The sequence below is a fragment of the Cyrtonyx montezumae genome, unplaced genomic scaffold, assembly GCF_038088225.1.
Source record: "Cyrtonyx montezumae isolate F1298 unplaced genomic scaffold, pur_monq_1.0 scaffold_15, whole genome shotgun sequence".
Classification (NCBI taxonomy): domain Eukaryota; kingdom Metazoa; phylum Chordata; class Aves; order Galliformes; family Odontophoridae; genus Cyrtonyx; species Cyrtonyx montezumae.
This window is the reverse complement of record NW_027071881.1, coordinates 4,866,135-4,883,572: the sequence shown is the minus strand read 5'-3', so window position 1 is coordinate 4,883,572 and position 17,438 is coordinate 4,866,135. Positions and strand designations below refer to the sequence as shown.

The 17,438-nt window shown below is 46.0% G+C and overlaps 1 protein-coding gene across 2 annotated transcripts in view; it reads left to right on the top strand.

Moving 5' to 3' along the window:
* AP2B1 (adaptor related protein complex 2 subunit beta 1) overlaps nucleotides 1-17,438 on the top strand; it is a 62,050-nt gene that overhangs the window by 34,991 nt on the left and 9,621 nt on the right. Inside the window, exons 15-18 of one of the 2 annotated variants that reach the window (XM_065731808.1) lie at nucleotides 8,854-8,895; nucleotides 10,676-10,822; nucleotides 11,678-11,823; nucleotides 14,113-14,242. In XM_065731808.1, coding sequence (XP_065587880.1) covers nucleotides 8,854-8,895; nucleotides 10,676-10,822; nucleotides 11,678-11,823; nucleotides 14,113-14,242 — 465 coding nt within the window. The remainder of the gene's footprint in view (nucleotides 1-8,853; nucleotides 8,896-10,675; nucleotides 10,823-11,677; nucleotides 11,824-14,112; nucleotides 14,243-17,438) is intronic. The other variant, XM_065731809.1, reaches the window with a different exon arrangement.

Genomic DNA, 17,438 nt, shown 5'->3' with positions numbered 1-17,438 from the left:
CATTCAGCTGATGTGAAATAAATGGAGCTTGTGCTTATCTCTGCAAAGCCTCCATCACTTGTGCTTGTAATGCTTGGATCCTTAAGCTCCCAGTGCTGAGACCTGTAATTCCAAGAGGATTGAAGTGGTGCTCTTGTACCAACTTTCAGCAGGTTTTTCCCGCTGTAAAATGAATGTTGCTGCATGCAGTAGAATCCTCATGGTCAGTGAGTGTATTTGTTTCTCACGCTTTTTCTGTCTGCAGAAGAAAACTAAAAAGTTGTTTTTAAAATGGTGAAGTGTCTCACTCTTTTGTAATGAATTCTGACTCCCTTTCAAAAGTGTGTTCATTCCACCCAGTTCCCAACCCCACTGAATTTCAGTGCCAGGCTTCCAGGGCCGTCAGCCACAGCCATTGCTCACCCCATTTATATTATGTTCCCTAGATAATGTCATGGCTCAGTATCAGGAACATCTTAATTGCAGTTAGATTGAGAGGGAAGCACTCTGCCTAGCCTTCCCCTTGTTCCAGCAGCCATGAGGTATTCAGATACCTAAAAGGGTCGGGCCCCAGAGTGTGAATAATCATGTGTTCTATCTGCTCTGTGGTGTGAGCTGGGAATAAGCTGCAACAAGAGAATCTATTAGCAGGTGACAGCTACAGCAGAGGAGAGATGAGTGGCAGGCAGGCAGGAGGAGGTGGTCAATGCAGTCACAGCCTGGGATAGTGGAGCAGAGCTCCCCTCGCAGCCTGCTGGCTTACCACTGTGGTGACAAGCAGGCATGGCTGTATTTGCACCATGTAACCTGAGTGAGACCACCCCTGTGAGCACGACTGCGTGGCTTTCAGACCTGCAGTGGATTTGTCTTGCGTGACATTCAGCTTCCAGTGAACTGGGTTGGGTTAGCTGTGCCACTTGGGTTTAGATGCACTTTCAGTTCTGAGTCAAGCTCTGAATAAGAACTGGGAGACAGCTGGGTGGACCCTGATGCAACAATTCCCTTTTTGCCTAGATTTTTTGTAAGCTTCAGCAATTGTGTTAATGCACACTCCAGCTCTGCTTTAATGTTTCATGAGCTAATGAACTGGAAGCAATCAAACCTATAATGGCATTGGTGTTCACATAGGTCAGATGTGCCTTGGTCTCGGTTCAGCATCTTGGGAACCTGCTTTCCTCCTAGGAAATTAGAGACTGGGGAGGGAAAGTTGCAGCTGGTGTTGCTGGGAATGCAGACAGCACAGAGCAGTAACCTTTGCAGCCATTGCCCTGCACTGCAAGAACTGGCACTAAGAAATTGTGGGATTTTTGTGTTAATATGTTGCAGGGAACGACTAGGAGTTAAATTTCTGTGCTGTCCTCCAGGGCTACCTCTTGTAACCCATTGTTTCTCAGTGTCAGAGACAAATGATGCAGAAGAAAGACTACAGCTTGGTTTTGAGAAGAGGTTTCTCTATCAGCTGGCATTAATGGGCTTAATTCAGTCAACTCACTTTGGCAGGGGAGCTGTTAGCTGACATGACAGTAGGCTTTTGCTTCATGATTTTCACAAGCTTTAAGGAAATTGATGGGACTGGGGGATGTGATCTACCACAGTGACTGTTTCTGGACAGTGCAGTGCCTGGGGCTGTGTGCCAGCACTGTCTCAGCTGTGTTATTAGGTGGGGACAGCACTGAAAAATAAATAAATCTGAGTGATGTTTTTTTCCCTCAGAATGCTTTTTATTGCAGAGCTGTTGGATCAGATGATCATGACCTTATCCTTTGCATGTATAAGTGAATCTTGTCCTGATAAATCTTGCCCTGATAAATCTGTTTTTCCCCAGCTTTTTGTTCCCTAATAAGCTTGGTTTGTGGGCAAGTGAATATGATCTGTGTCTTTGTTTATTGCTGTGGATGTGTGTTTAAAAAACACCAAGTTCTCCTAGCCCAGTGCTAACTAAATAGCTAGGCTGCATCTCTGTGCTGCCAAGGGGATCAGCACTTGGATCTTAGCCCAATACTAGACCAGGTTTGTGCAGCCCCCAAAGAGGGCTCAGAATGCAGATAGGCACCACATGCCTGACTTGTACATGTGATGAGTGAACTGGGTGTCCTCAGGTGTCTCCTTGAGAGGGCTGAGCTCTTTGTCCTTCTGCAGGAAATAAAAATGGCCAGGGACCAGGGGTGGTGGGCACCTGAGCTGCTTGTGCAGTCAGTAAGAGGTGCACTGGAGCCTGAAATAAATTCTTCCTTCCATCTTTATCAGTGTTTCATTACTCCTAAATATTTTTCCAATTTTTCCTTTCTCTTTGTTGGAAGATTGAATGCAGCACTCATTCCCTTGCATGGAGCAGTTTGAGCAGTCTCCTTGCTCAAACCAGAAAGAGTTTACTTCAGTTTGGGCCCTTGTACTGCAGCAAAGTAATTCCATTGGTTGTGGATGGCAGCTGCTTTCCTCTGTGTGCGTGCTCCTTTGGTCCTTCTTTTCCCATCTCTCTTAGCATCTTAGGAGTCTAAAGAGTACTGGGACCAAGCATGGAAGAGGGCTGATCTAAGGGCAGGATCAAGTGCATTTTCCCAACAGGACTTCTTCTAGAGATATTTTAAAGACTCTCAGTGGTGGAGTTTGTCACCTCTGCAGTCAGTCTTGTTTTTTCTGCTCATCATGAGCAGATCTTCTTGGATCTCAGGTGACCTGAGAGGAGACAGAGGAACACCACTGAATGCAGTGGTGTTTGTACTGTATCCTGAGCTGGGGGCGTGCGTTGCATGACCCTCAGAGCAGTTTTAAGCCCTGCTTCTTTCTTTCAAGAAAGCCTAAATAAGCCACGCTGTTGCAGTAGAAGAAAACTGCTTGGGGTGTGCATGAAATCACAGTCTGCTCCAGTGATGGTGAGATTGCGTCAGTGCTGCGAGTGTCGCAAAGGCAGCTGAAGGTCTGGAGAGGCTGCTGCAGGCTCACAGCCAGGTTGTCACATTCACTCAGTGTGGTGTGTTGAACCCTTGGATACTTGTTGCAAATCTTGTGTATTTGATAGTTTCTCCTTTTCTTTGGAGAAGGCATCTGTCTTCAGATGCCAGAGTCCCAATGGGACTGACTCAAGAAGGTCAAAAGAAGCATTAACTTCCACTGCAAATGTCATTCTGCATCTCTGCTCCTCATACTATAGGGTTTTGTCTTGCAGGCATTTGAACAGAGGCTGTGTGCTGTTAACACTGGATAAACAGCAAGTTCATATTGTTTGCTTGATTTTTTTTTTAAATTTTTTTTCCCCTCAGGACTGCTAGGTTCTTGTCCCCATGGCCAGCCAGCTGCTTGATAGGTTAGTTTCTTTAGTGAATAACTCATACTTTCACTCCATAGTGAGTCCTATAATTGGTATTAAATGTAACATGCATATTGTGCATGCACAGATGCTGAGCATGTGTTAACACTTTAAAAAAGAATAAAAATGGGCCTTTAGTACAAGAACAAGATATGCTTTGCTTGTAACCAGGCTGGCTACACACGTTCTGGAGAGCTAGAGCTGTTCTGTAGCAAGCAGAGCCAGCACTGAGTGTGCTCCAGGTTGTGCCCTTGTTAACCCTGCACAGCTCTTGTTTTTCTTTGCTTGCCTTGCTTTCCAGTGCTGACCAAGCCTGCTGTTATGAAGCTCCTTGAGATCTCCAGCTCTTGGACAGCAGATTGCAGGATGTGGAGATCTGCACTGTGATGCTCTGTCTCCTTGAAGCCCATCCCAATGGCTATGCTTCCTGCAGACTACAGGCACCACTCCAGCTCCTGGTGTACTCCTGATGCAGCCCTTTGTAGGACAGCAGTTGCCCATCAGCACTGCAATGAGCCAAGGTCATTTTGTCTTGAAGCCTTTCTGCGTGTTCATCTGCTCTGAAAACCAGTGGGCACACGAGCTGTGCTGCCTGGCATGTCATGCAGTGAGCTGAGTACTTAGCAGGAGCTGGCCACCGTGGCAAGGAGCCAAAGGGACTGGCTTGGAGCTCGGAGACAGAGCAGTAAATCTGTAGGAACGGACAAGTTTGGATTGTCTGTTATGTAAGGATTTTATTTAATACTCTAACCGTTCATCTACAAGAATATTATTGATTCAAAGCTGGCAGCTCCTGAGATTGAGTTATGTCCTAAATTGTAAAGCTATTTGATAAACACTGGATAACCATTATTTTTTCTGTAACTCCTGTTCTGCCTGGATAATTTTGGGCCATTCTAGGTGGAGCTGTAACTCTGCAGTCAGGTTGGATATTGGAGGTGTGATCAAGCTGTCTCTTCTGTGTGGCCATATCACTCTCTACAACTACCTGAAAAGGAGGTTGTGGCAAGGTGTGGGGGTTGGCCTCTACTCCTAGGTAACAGCAATAGAACAAGAGGTGATGGCTTTAAGTTATGCCAGGGGGAGGTTCAGGTCAGATATTAGGAAAATGTCTTCTCAGAAAGAGCATTAACACAGGGAGGTGGTGGAGTCTCTGTCCCTGGAGGTGTTTTGAGAGCCATAGAGAGGTGGCACTTTGGCATCCTGGGAGCGGATTGGGGTTGGACTCAGTGATCTTAGTGGTCTTTTCCAACCCTAATGATTCTATGATCTTAGGAACGTTGCTTCATTTATCTTCTCATGGAACTACAGCGTGGCCCTACTAGATCAGATCCAATATCTATCTCTGCAGTGGATGCATTGCTTCCCCAGTATGCTCCTCAGCCTCCCACAGTGAACTGAGCCTTTCATCCAGTCTGTTCTGGTTGGGTGAGCTACAGATGACATCTGTGAGGATTTCTGAAAAAGGGCACATGCCCCTTGCTGGAGCAGTGCTAATACAGAAGCTTATTCAAGTCTTATTGAAAGCTATTCAATTTGTTACCTTTAGACTTTTGGAGAGTTGCTTTTTTACAAATTAGAAAACAAAAACGCTTAGCACTTAGTTTCCTTTGCTGCTGGAAGCCATTCTGCAAGGCAAAGCATCAGCAGTGAGTGCTGCTGAAACTGGTGGCTGTGATATTGGCAGCATGGCTGATGCTTTACCACCTTTGAGGCAGCTGTCCTTCATCCAGCTCTGCAAGAAAACCGTCAGCAGATGAGAGGCCTCATGCAGGGTACTGAAAACATCTGTGAATGAGCCACAGCTGGGTGTGCAGTGAGATACCTGCAACCCACCAGGAGTTCGGAGGGTGTACTCCATCACATGATTTCTGTTCAGTGAATGCCTTGTGCTCTTTGCTGTGATGTGACTGAGTGCACACTCAGCTAGCTCCTGGAGCTGAACGCTTGGTTTGGAGTGCAGGGGAGTGAGGAGGCAGCAATTGTCTCCTTTTAACCCATGAATTATGGCTCCATGAAACACATAGCTGCTCCCAAAGGTCTGTCTGCAGTGCAGATATGCGTTGGTCCCTGTGCCATGGGTGGTGCAGTGTCTGCCTGTGGCTCCACCCTCCCATATAATATCATTTCTTTCTTTCTTTCTTTTTGGAGCTTCAGATAGCTCACATCCCATTGCAGAAATGATTGCAACCCCTCTGGATCACGTGAACACTTCAGCAGAGCCACTTCATTACAGGCTACTGTTAAGATGCAAATAAACCCTCCCAATGCAGCAACTCCAGCAGTGCTGCACTTCATAAGTCAGCATAACTGTCTGTATGAGCTGGAATTACTGGATAGGTGCTCTCTAACTGCAGAACAGCCGCAGCACCGTCTGAGCCAGCCAACGTGGAGTGCAGGTGCCACTGTGGCCTGGGAAGAGGTGCTGGTGCTGTCCTGGTGATACAGAGCTGGCCTGGTCTGTAGATACGTGGACAGCTTTGTTGCACAATGGTTTGTGGAGTTGTGGTACTACAGAACATGCTCCGTTGGAAGGGCTTTGTGTGCCTGGTGACCAGGGCTCTGTGCTAGTCCCCTGCTTATTATCATGGACAGAGGCTTTGTGCTTTTTAGCAAGAGGCAAGCTAGGCCACAAGCTGCCCGCTGACTTTGCCATCTTGGCACAGAGCAGCAGTCCTTTTCCACCCTCCAGGGCTTACAGAAGCACTAATGCAGTACTCTCCTCGTGACAAATGGAAATGGTTAAGCAGAGCTGCCAGCCCTTGGGAATCAGTTCAGCAGTGCTCTGTGCCTGACAGCTGCTCCCTCCCTTCTGCACCCTGCCTGTCACCGCAGATGGCAGAGGACGCTCCATGGGTAATTGGTTCCTGTTCCCTCTGTCCTCCTCCTTCCCTCTTACATCACTGTTACGGTCTTCAGTGTCTTTGGAGTCTGTAGCAAAGTTAGCTCTGAGGCCTGACAGTTAGGGAAGAGGGAAGATTGGCAGCTAGCTTGAGGAACCCTGTTATGGCACTGCTTCCCTCCGTTGCAGCAGGCACTCGCAAGCACCAGTGTATGGTTATCTTTGAGGCTGTTCCTAGCCTGCAGCCTCTTGTGAGTGCAGTGGGAAGTGGTAGAACAGTTAACATCTTGGCTCGATTATGCAGAATTATTCAGTCATTTCCATAATACCCTTTGTGAAATGCTTGCTGCTTGATAAACCAGTCTTTCTCCTGCCTCAAAGAGTACCAGAAATCTTCCATGCATACAATAGTACCTGGAAATGAACTGGATTATTTACTTTTTTTTTTCCTCTGGACTTCATTGCCTGTCAGCATAAAGTGTGAAGTTCATTGCCCTGAAGACTGTGAATAGAGATGAGGTGTAATCGTTGCATTTATTACTCCTCAGTGAGCCAGTAACAAGGTGTAAATGATCTGATCTATTCATCTACAACACAGCTTGGCTTAAGAGCAGCCTGCAGAACACAGCGCTGCTCTGCCAGGCTGCTTCAGTAAGACCTGACAGTGTAGTCAGAGCTGTTTTATAAGCTCGGTATTAATTGGATTTGAATCCTCTGGCTGGCCTTCTGTGCTTCTCTTGACTTTGGAATCACTTGCTCTTATCTGTCATCCCTTAAACAAGCAAAGGAAAGCTGGACTTGTGCACCATGAGAGGATGGCTATGGAGAAATGTTGTAGAAGATGAGGGACCTCTGATAAACTTCTGCCATGACCTCAAGTAGGGATAAGCTGAGACTCACGGGGGAAGGAAAGAAGCTATTAAGACTTCTGTAGAAAAGGCAAATTGTGCGTGATTTGTACTCTGCTAACACTTCACAGCTGCTGATAGTGCTTCAGGCAGCTCCTATGGGGAGCAGGGGAAGGAGGGGGATGTCAGGGGATGGAAAGGGAATCCAGGGATTGGCAGTTTTTACGGGTGTTTTGGTGCTGGTTATCACTGTTGCTGTTCTCAGGGCATTTTATCCTTTTTATCTGTGCTCTGAGAGTGAAGTACAAAGCTTTACTGTGTCTCTTGACCAGTGTAAAATGCATTACCATGAGACATCCATGAGATCAGCCTGCAGAGCTCAGAGCAAAACCAAGTTTCCAGATTTTTGTGCGTAGGGAGGAGTGTCAGAGCCTTTTTGGCACAAAGGATGTTGCTCCTGGAAGTTTCTGCTTTATGCTGTTGGGCATTTTTTTTTCAGTACTTTATGCTATCAGTGTATGTTTGAACAGCATACTGGAGCTTTTGATGGCCCAGTTTGTCAAGTGCTTTTTTAAAACAAGCAGCCACCCCAAATCTAGTGCACACCCAGATGAAATGGAAGAGCAGAGCCATCTATGGGGCAAGCCATGCTGCTCTGGCTTCCAGTCCATCTCGCTTCTTCCCCTGTGTGTTGTTGGAGCACGATCCATGTCCAAACGTGACAAAAAACTGCACTGGTCTCATGAACAAAAACCTTGGACATGGATAAGCCTGGAGATGCCTCTGTAGGGAACAATTGGTGCAGATCTGTGCATACAGTGGTGTGGATATGGCTTCCAGTCCATCTCGCTTCTTCCCCTGTGTGTTGTTGGAGCACGATCCATGTCCAAACGTGACAAAAAACTGCACTGGTCTCATGAACAAAAACCTTGGACATGGATAAGCCTGGAGATGCCTCTGTAGGGAACAATTGGTGCAGATCTGTGCATACAGTGGTGTGGATATGTAAAGGAGTTCATCGCTGAGAACGTGGCCCAGGTGGTTTTTTTGAAGAGTGTTCGTGGTAGGACAGCTGCAGGTTGGCCTGGAAGCAGTGCTCTGCAGTGGGGATGGTGTTTGTGGGAGATGTAAAGTAGCTATTTCTGTTGCCTCCAAATGTGTCTGTGTAGCTTGGCAGAGACAGCCTTACCAAAATATCACAGGGCACACTGAGGTCTCTGTGCTATTCCAGTGGCCCATTAGATTACCAAGCTGCTTTTGTCCTCTCCAAGGGAGGGGCAGCAGTCTTCAAAGGGAAACCAAAGCCCATCGAGCTGGGCTTCTGCAATAGCAGCTACAGCCCTTTCTCTTTGTTCTCAGCTATTGGAAAAAAAAGAAAAATCTATAGAAAAGAGAGACATCCCTGAGACCTGTTGTGGTTTTTTTTTGTTTTTTTTGTTTTTTTTTTGTCATTTGTGGCTGCTCCCTAGAAAACCACAGCTTTCAGGAAGTGAGCTTCCTGTCAGTTTTATTTTTGTTCCATTTCACAGTTACCCCACTGGGTTTTGTAGAGCTGTGGGTTGGAGGGAAGGCATTGATGCATGAGAAGGGAAGAACTGCACAGTTTGTTGGGCGGGTGACAGGTGCGAGAGGGGATGAATTTTGGTTTGGTTAAGCAGGAAAATGCTTCTTGCTGCAGTGCGTATTTGGGGGTAGCTCTCCAACCTGCTCTGCTTGCAAAACAGCCCTGAAGCCCCTCTGTTCACTGTGCTTTCCCAGCACTGCGTTTCTGTCTGTCCTGCACACAGCAGCAGTGTGGTGGGAGCTCTGCTCCAGCCCTCTGACACTGGCTCTAATGACCTCGGTCTGTCTCTCCTCTCTCTCCTTCTCTCTTTCAGCTTGGCAGTGACCTTGGCGGGGGCATTGGAGGAAGTCCGGCAGTAAGTGCCATTCCATTTTTTTCCCCAGTTACAAAAGCTGCTCAAAGCCCAGAGGGTTTTAACTACACACTTACCCACTGTGTGCAGGAGGATGCTTAAAGCCCTGAAGATGTTTGCAAATGGACAACTGCAGCCAAACCCACAGTTCCCAACTGATGTTGCTGCCACCTGGGCCCTTCTGAGAGCCTCCAGGGCCAGAGCTGCTGACTTTGCTTAGCTCTTCTTTCTCAGAGCTTTCAGCTTGAGCACCAGCATTAACACTGCAGTACCCTATCCTTAAAGCTGGAAGGCTGAGGCTGCTTACTGCTCTGCTCACACAGCTCTAACCCTAGCCCAGCACACCACAGCCTTGTCTGACCTGAGCAGCTCCGTGCTTTCCTCTTCCCAAAAGCCACACGTGATGTTTCTCAGAACATCAGGACTCAGTAGAGGTACTCTGAGCTTTCCTACCATGTATGGTCAGTGCTGTGAACCTATGAACCTGTGCTCTGCTGCCACTGGCTTCCTTTTCTGTCCTAGTGCCTTGAGCACAGGAGTGCTTCAGAGCACCCTTAGCTTCAAGTATGTACCATCTTCTTCCAGGAAAGCGTGGGAAAATGATGCAAAATGACAGGAGAACACAGCAGGCAGGAGGGAGTGTGCCTCCAACCCGTGGTCAAAAGCAACCTCCCGGAGCAAGCTCCAGTCCCTCCTCCTAGCACTGCGTAGACAATGAGGAAAAAGTGTGCCCAGTTCTGGAAGGAGGGCCCTTGAGATGCTACTTGTGGCTGCAGTCATTCTCTCTCCTTCTTTCTCTGTGAATCTTGTGTTCCTGTCTGACTTTACCATGAGGGCAGAGCACAGCCTGTGGCATGGTTTGTGTTCCAGAATGCAGGAGCGATTTGCTCTGCAGAGATCACCCCTACAAATTCAGGTCTCTGTCTTTCTCAGCCAGCACAAACCCACCACCCAGCCCCATGAATCTGTCCCTCCTCCATATCCAAAGCGTTGGTTGAAATGCCACATCTCAGGTAGGTTTCCGGGCACAGAACAGCAGTGAGATTTCAGACCCATCATGAGTATTTCCTACTGCATGCCTCGGTCATTCTACCTGTTCCTGGGCTGCTAACTGTGGTGAATCCTCTCCTCAAGCACTTAACTCTTCCTCCTCTCCGTAAGAGAACTTGGAAACTTGAATGTGACTGTTCTACTGGGAACTGGGACCTCACATTAAGTCCTAGGGGAAAGGATTGCCCTTCTTGCAGAAGTGGTATTTCCTGGCAGGCAGAGACCACTGATTCTAAGTTTCATGTAGTGAACCTTCTGAGCCACAGTGCTAAGAAAGCAGAGCTCCAGCTTTGGGTGGGAGTATGTAACGTGGTTTTGACTCCCTTGCTATCTCTGGATATGCAAAATCTTGCAGATTCCTGAGAAATGTTATAATTGGAGGAAGATTTGAAGCATCTTCTTCCTGGGCTTATGTAGTGTAGATCTGTAAAGCTCACTGTCTTTTTTAGGATGGAGCAATGGTGGAGAAAGATCTCTATGCTGGGAGAAGATAACTGGAACTATAAAAATGATGTGAAAGCTCTTGCATGGTTGAGGTGACAGCCGAATGTAGGGATTAGTTGCCAAGAGCTTTGGAATTCAAATGCATTATTTAGCACTATTGATAATTCAGTGGGGAAGCTGCAAATGGCTTTAAAATATGTAGGATATTGCCCAAGATCATGCTTTATTAAATAAGTGGTGTTCCTTGTATGTGATTTTAATGGTTGGCTGTTTTTTCTAACCCCTCCAGGTGGGGCAGACCTACATTCCTTCTTCTGTGCCAGCCACCTTTGCCCCTTCACCCACCCCAGCGGTGGTGAGCAGTGGACTCAACGATCTCTTTGAGCTCTCATCTGGTATAGGCATGGCTCCTGGAGGATACGTGGCTCCCAAGTCTGTACGTAAGGAAAAAAGAACAACCTCAATAATACGTGGCTCCCAAGTCTGTACGTAAGGAAAAAAGAACAACCTCAATACGTTGCCTTCCCTTAGGCTGCAGGGACTGAGGCTGCTCACATGTTCCCTTTGTTGCTGGTGTTTGGTGCTAGCAGAGCACCTGGGTTCAATTCTGTCCCATTAAGAATGTATTCGTGTTTCCTGGGCAGAGCAGTGGTTTGTTGGAGATGACATTAGTTATAGAACTCTGGTTTTTAGATCCTTCATTTTGCCTATGACAGTATTACTCTAAAGAATGGCCCATAGTAACTGTGAGAATCCTAGTTTTGTTGGAGACCTACTTCCAGCAAGTCTCCCTAGGAAAATGAGGGCAAGATACCATTTGCTACAGTTTTCCTAGAAGACTCATTTATTTGGAGGAATTGAACATGACACTGAAGATAAAATCACATACTTGGGATGAGCACTCCACAGTGTAATGCAGATAAATGCTCTATTAGACAGAGATTGCAGATGCTTAGTCTGGAGAGTTCATTAGCTACAGAGCATGGTTCTGGTAGCAGGCTGCAGAGCAGCCATGGGGAGCTCAGGGTTGGCCCTTTCATGCCTCAAAGGGAGTAAACAAACATTTGCACTCATTAAATAGCCAATGGTTGAATAAACTAAAATTATCCTATGAAATCTAGAATTTTGGACTACTGGCAAAGCGTATTCAGAGCTTTTGGTCCATATCTGTGTGCAGGTAACATACCATATAAGAGTGAGTACAAAAGAACCCAGTAATTTTGAGCAGTGTGTTTCTTTTTGAACTGCTCAAACTTGACTCTGTTGTTTTTTCTGCAATCTCTTGTTTCAGGTTTGGTTGCCTGCAGTGAAAGCTAAAGGACTGGAGATCTCGGGCACATTCAGTCACAGACAGGGACACATCTACATGGAGATGAACTTCACCAATAAGGCTTTGCAGCACATGACCGACTTTGCCATTCAATTCAACAAGAACAGGTAAGAAGCCAGTATGCTTTGTCTTCTGTCTTAAAAAAGAATCAAGTAAAAAACTGCAAGTTTCTGTGAAAGAAGTCTGTCTATTGGAGAGCTACTGCTCTCCATTACACTGCCACAGTGCGAGAGCTGGAAATACATGCTGGTGTGCTTTTTCAGTTGTGCTGGCTCTGCTGCCTCCTCCTTTCATTAAGGAAACAGGCAGCAGACGGTCCCATTGTTCTCCTAGCCTGAAGTAGAGTCTGCCCTGTTTAATCTCTGCAGAGTCTTAAAGCCACCTTTTGTGTTGTTAGGCAGGTAAGTGGTTTTATAGCCAGTAAGTGCCCTGAGGAAAGTGAGAGAATAAACAGGCAAGCATCTGAGCAACACAAGTACTGATCCCTAATGCCTTTACCTCCTGACTCAATTGCTGTGCTGCCCCTCAGACTGTCTGGAAATGCAGGTCTCATTAATAAAGCTATTTGTCAGTGGAGAAGTTGCAAAGCAAGAGCCTATGGCACGTGTTTTCCCTGTAATTGGCAGCAAAATGATTTTTGTCAGGAGCAGCCACTTGAGTGCTTAGAACATACAGATTGTTCTCAGAAATACATCCCAGCCAAAAGATGTGACATGGTGATGCACACCCGTTGTCCTCCCAAAAATACCTTTTCTAATCACTGAGCACGCAGCTTGCTTTTTTGTAGGTTGTGGGACTAGGCTGGGTCTCATCAAGACTGCAAGGAGGATCTTGTGACCAAAGCACTTTGCTGGTTCCTTAGGAGCCCTTCACAGGAAAAGTGTTTTCTGTAACTAAGATCTGCTGAAACCATCTCTTTAATATCACTGTTAGCCTTGCAAATTTGGGATTTCTTGGGACGAATAATGTTTACTTATAAAAGGCATTATGCTAAGTAAGTCTTAGTAAATGTTCTCTCTGGACTGCTATATTTTCTGGAGAGTTTTTTGTTAAACCGCTATATGCAAATGTTTCATGCAGATTAGTCTTAAAATGGCATTTTACTCTTGATTTTTTTTTTCCATACATCAAGCTGTGTTCTAGCCACACCTACATGGTGCTTCTCAAGGACGTAAGAGGTTTAAATACTGTACAGTAAAACAGCAGTTTCTCCTTTTGCATCGTATCAACACATGCTCTGTATGTTCTCTACTACTGTTTACTCTTCTACAAATGCTTCTCTCCTGTCACCACTTTCCTCTGTGTCTGGTGCATTGGAAAGAGCTGCAGTGAGCTGTCGCTTTGGGTGTGAACATTAAGGTCTCTGATTGGGAATTTTCTATTGCATTTCTCCCTTTCCTGCTGCTAGTAATTGCATTCACTGCAGTCTTGGGATAAAACATAGGGGAAAGAAAAAAACAGCTAGACCTCTAGTGTGCTTAATATCACAGCCACTTAGTAGGAAAATGCAGCTTTCCTCTCAGAGAATAAGGGAAAACACCAGGGATTTTATCTCCCAGGGTGAAACAGCTGCAGAAGGCAGATCGCATGGCTGGGTCCTTGCTGAGAGTTTTCAGCTCTAAGGAGCTGAGAAGAGAGTGCTAAATAAAACCAAGAACAGTGTTTTCAGAAAGAGAGGCACACGTCCTGTGTATCTGCACGTCCATTTCCTTTTGAAAAGAGCCCATGACACGAGGCTGTACAAAAATGTCATGTTAAGTGTTAGCTACTTTCCCTCTTCTGCTTTAAGTAGAGGTGTCTGTGGAATCAAATGCAGCTTGGACTGAAGAGGAGGTAAAGATTTACTTTGCTGAGTGCTGATGTGTGTCCCCAGCTGAAGGAACCTCAACTCAAAGCAAGCAGTGGAGCCAGGATTAAGTCCAGGCACTCATTTGGGACCAGACAGCTGGCAGCGTTGATTCATTTGTTCTACAGTGCTCTGTTGTAAACCACATGTTCCTCCTTGGTTATGTTGTTTGTTTCATATTGGCTTCGGTTCCTTCTTCCATAGCTTCCCCTGATAAACAGCCATACAGAGAGCCTGGAGTCCTGAGCCTGACTGATACCATGCGGGTGACTGAACTGTTTCCAAACATGGATCCTCTGCGTGCACAGTCAGGGAGACCACCAGACGGGTTTTCCTTTGCCTTGTCCTGCTCTGAGTATCTGCCATGGTGCATGTTGGTGGCTGTGTTTCTTTTCCTAGAGTAACAACAGGGGTACATCAGGAAGGAGAGCCAGCTCGTGCTTGGCAAAAAGGGAATAGGTGTTGTGCAGCACCTCTGGCATTTCTTCCCCATAGGTGCTCTCCAGCAATGCAGTGCTGCTGTTATCAACTCTGTTTTTCTCTTGCCCAGCTTTGGGGTCATCCCAAGCACTCCGTTGGCCATTCACACCCCTCTGATGCCAAACCAAAGTATTGATGTCTCTCTGCCCCTCAACACCCTGGGACCAGTCATGAAAATGGAGCCTCTGAACAACCTCCAGGTAAGGATTACCTCCTTCTGGGTGGGGGGTGTTACCAGAAGTAGTGCAAGCAGTGGGTGTTTCATTAATGAGGCTGTTTTGTGTGCACTGGGGATAGCATTCCATAGGAGACTGGTTTTTTCACGTGGGTTTAGGCTGCCTTTGAGAGTTATTCCCCTTGGTCTGGACCTGAGGTTGTCTGCATCAGTTCTGGCATGCCTCAGTGGCTGAAACACTCACTGGGCAGGCATGGCACTCCCCTGGAAGGAGGCTGTTCCCATTGCATGCAGGCACCTCAGAGTCAGACTGTCCCTGTCTGTGGAGCTGGCTCCTCCAAATTGAATTTTCCCTGTATTTCAAGGGTGCAGTTTATTGCATTGCAGCTTGTCTTGCTTGCCTCATGTCTACAGGAGGTGGGAACTGGGTTGGGTTCCTGTGGCGTAGCAGTCCACAGAGGGGAATATTTTAAAGCAGCTTATTCTCTTTTTAGGTTAAGAGAACTAAATGAAAGCAATGGAAGTTACTATTTTTTCTGCCTGAGCAACTGGTTTTTTTTGGTTTTTTTTTCCTTTCTCTTGAATTCCTTTCTGGGGCTTATGACTTATTGATGAGTCTTTGGGCATACAGCTCTAAATAGCTCCTCTGGCACTCAAATGAGCAGTCCTACACTTGGGCTCTGAGCTCAGTCATGCGACTGGGGGAGCATGTGGACAGTAAGTGACTTACATGTGCTTGCCTTACACAGAGGTCTCTTCTGCCCTTTGTAATAGCTGGATTCCCTCTGCATCTGGGTCACACACAGGTTGTACCTCTACGTTTGGGTTGGCTGGTGTAAACTCACCACCTGTTCTGCTGCCAGCTTGGAGCTCTAGGAGCTGATGGTCCTGGTCTGCCTCCATAGCGCTGGAGACACTCTCAGTGAGGCACTCTCAAGTTGCTGCTTCTTTGATCAGGAAGGGAGTGAAGTATTTGGGTTATTAAATCTCTAAAGGAATCAGAACACTGTTTCTTGTGTTCTCATCTACTAGAACAAAGCAAAGAGAGAATATGCAAGGAAACCTCCAGTTACTTTATATTGGGACAGCAGAGCTTCATCAGTGCCAGACTTAGATGCTAATTTGCTAGCTTTCTCATTGCCATAGAAGTTGGCTGCCCTTTTACAATTGGGGAAGCTGCCATATGGAGTAATAGTATATTTCTCTGCAAGGAGTTGAATCATGATAGCAGATGCTAAGTTAAAAAGAGCACTCCCCTTACTTTCCTGACAGCAGTGGGTTTGATGGAGATCTGTCATTGCCCTGACAGCCAAGGCTCTGGTTTTGTTTTGTGAGTTCATGTAGAAATTATCTGTCTTGAAACAGTCAGAAATCATTTTGGTGACCTACTTAGGGAGCAATTTATAGCACAATATAGGATTGGAGAATACAAATAGTCCCTGTATTCATTGAAAAACCAAAACACTCATCAAGCTGAATTTGCTTAATGCAAGTTTTTGTTTTTTTTTTTTCTGAGCTGTAGAATTCAGGGCTGATTTGAACCTGAGGACCTTACGTTCATCTCCTGTTCTGGTGGGGCTTTTTTTGTGTTAGTAACAAGAAAAATAACTCCCAAAGTAACCAAACCATTAGCTTTCAGCTTTTTGTTAGGTTAATTAGGAGTTTCAAAGGCTAGCTGTACATTCCTTGGGCGACTATTTCAGAAGTAATGAATTTGAATCTTGTTAAGGTTATTTTTATTACCATTTCTAATCCTTCAGCCAATACAGCTGGTTTAATCTTAGCTCTTGTAATCAAGGAAAGAAGCTGAAATATTTGACAAGTTAACAAAATGCCTTTTCTACAAGAAGACTGATATTTTCAGAGGCTTGCTTAGGTAAAACATAATGATTCCCAACTGAACAGTCAGTTTGCTGGTTGTCTTCCAACTTGTGATAGTGAATAGCAGAGTGCTCCCTCACATCCCAACAGAGTGGTGATCATTTTCTTGACCTGTTGAGTTGAAGCCTCAGATTCAACACTCAGTCAAGCAATGAATTATTCAGTGGATAAAGTTCGAGTTGGGCTGAACACAGCAATCACACGAAAGGTGTGCAAGAATTGATTGATCCTCACCATGCTTGGTTGCCTTGGCTCCTTTGCCAGCTGGGCTGGCAGTGGTCATACATTGCAAAGTGAAGCTGAGCTCTCAAAGAGGACAGTGGGTTCTGAAATGGGATTTTGCATCACAAGGAGTCTTAACTTCTTTCCAAATAATTCTTAAAGTAAATTTTGGAATAGGGAAATGAGATCCTGTCACCACAGTTCCTAATAAATGGCCGTTCAAGGGCTGTGGAATGCTGTGAAGTCAAAATACTTGGTCTGTTCATTTGTGGGCACAAAAATTGCTCCTCTGTGCCTGGAAATGGGTTAAATGGAGGCAGCCTGCTGTGTCACAAACCTGATCGTTTCTTTTGTGAGGTGGTACCAGTTTGCAGGAGTCAGAGCAATCAAAGCCAAGCTGCAGGAACTGAGGGTCCGAGCCCAGAGCACTGTCTTTCTCTTTGGGTAAGCATCCAGAATTGCCAGTTAGTATGTTGCTTTCCCCTACATTACCTGCTGTCAGCTGCCTGGGCTGTCTGTTGCAGCTGATGAGCACGCAACTGAAAGAAGTACAGCTTCAGTTTTCTGAGATGCCCATAAAGTGATTTGGACTGGACTGGTGAGCATGGAAAGGGAGGGATCTGCTGGCTGCACTTCTTCCTGGAAACTGATACTTGGAAATGCAGACTTCTGAGCAGTGTGAAGTGCAAAATATTTTCTTGCTCCAGTGACTTTGGCAAAATATTTTTTCCGTAAAGGCAGATGAAGGTGCAGCTTCCTTGTTGAGAGCAGATCGATAAGGCTAATGCACCAGATCACACTTAAGCCCTTCCACATACAGTTCATCACTAACTCATCACTGCTCATCCTTGCTTGCATTGTAGAGCTGTTGTTGCTCTCATTCATGAGAAGTGTTAATGCATCCTGGGTCACAAATGCAGAGCCCTCAGCACTTGGAAACAGATTTCACACTTTCACCTCTCCTCTGAGAATTGGTGTGAGTCCATGTGGTGGATGTTATTGATGTGGAGCCTGCTTATAAATGACATATCTGCCTGGGATAGCTGTGTCAAGGACTACTGCCCCGACTGCCACATGTGGCCTTGGGTAGTTAGAAGTGGAAGGTGTTTTCTTGGGTT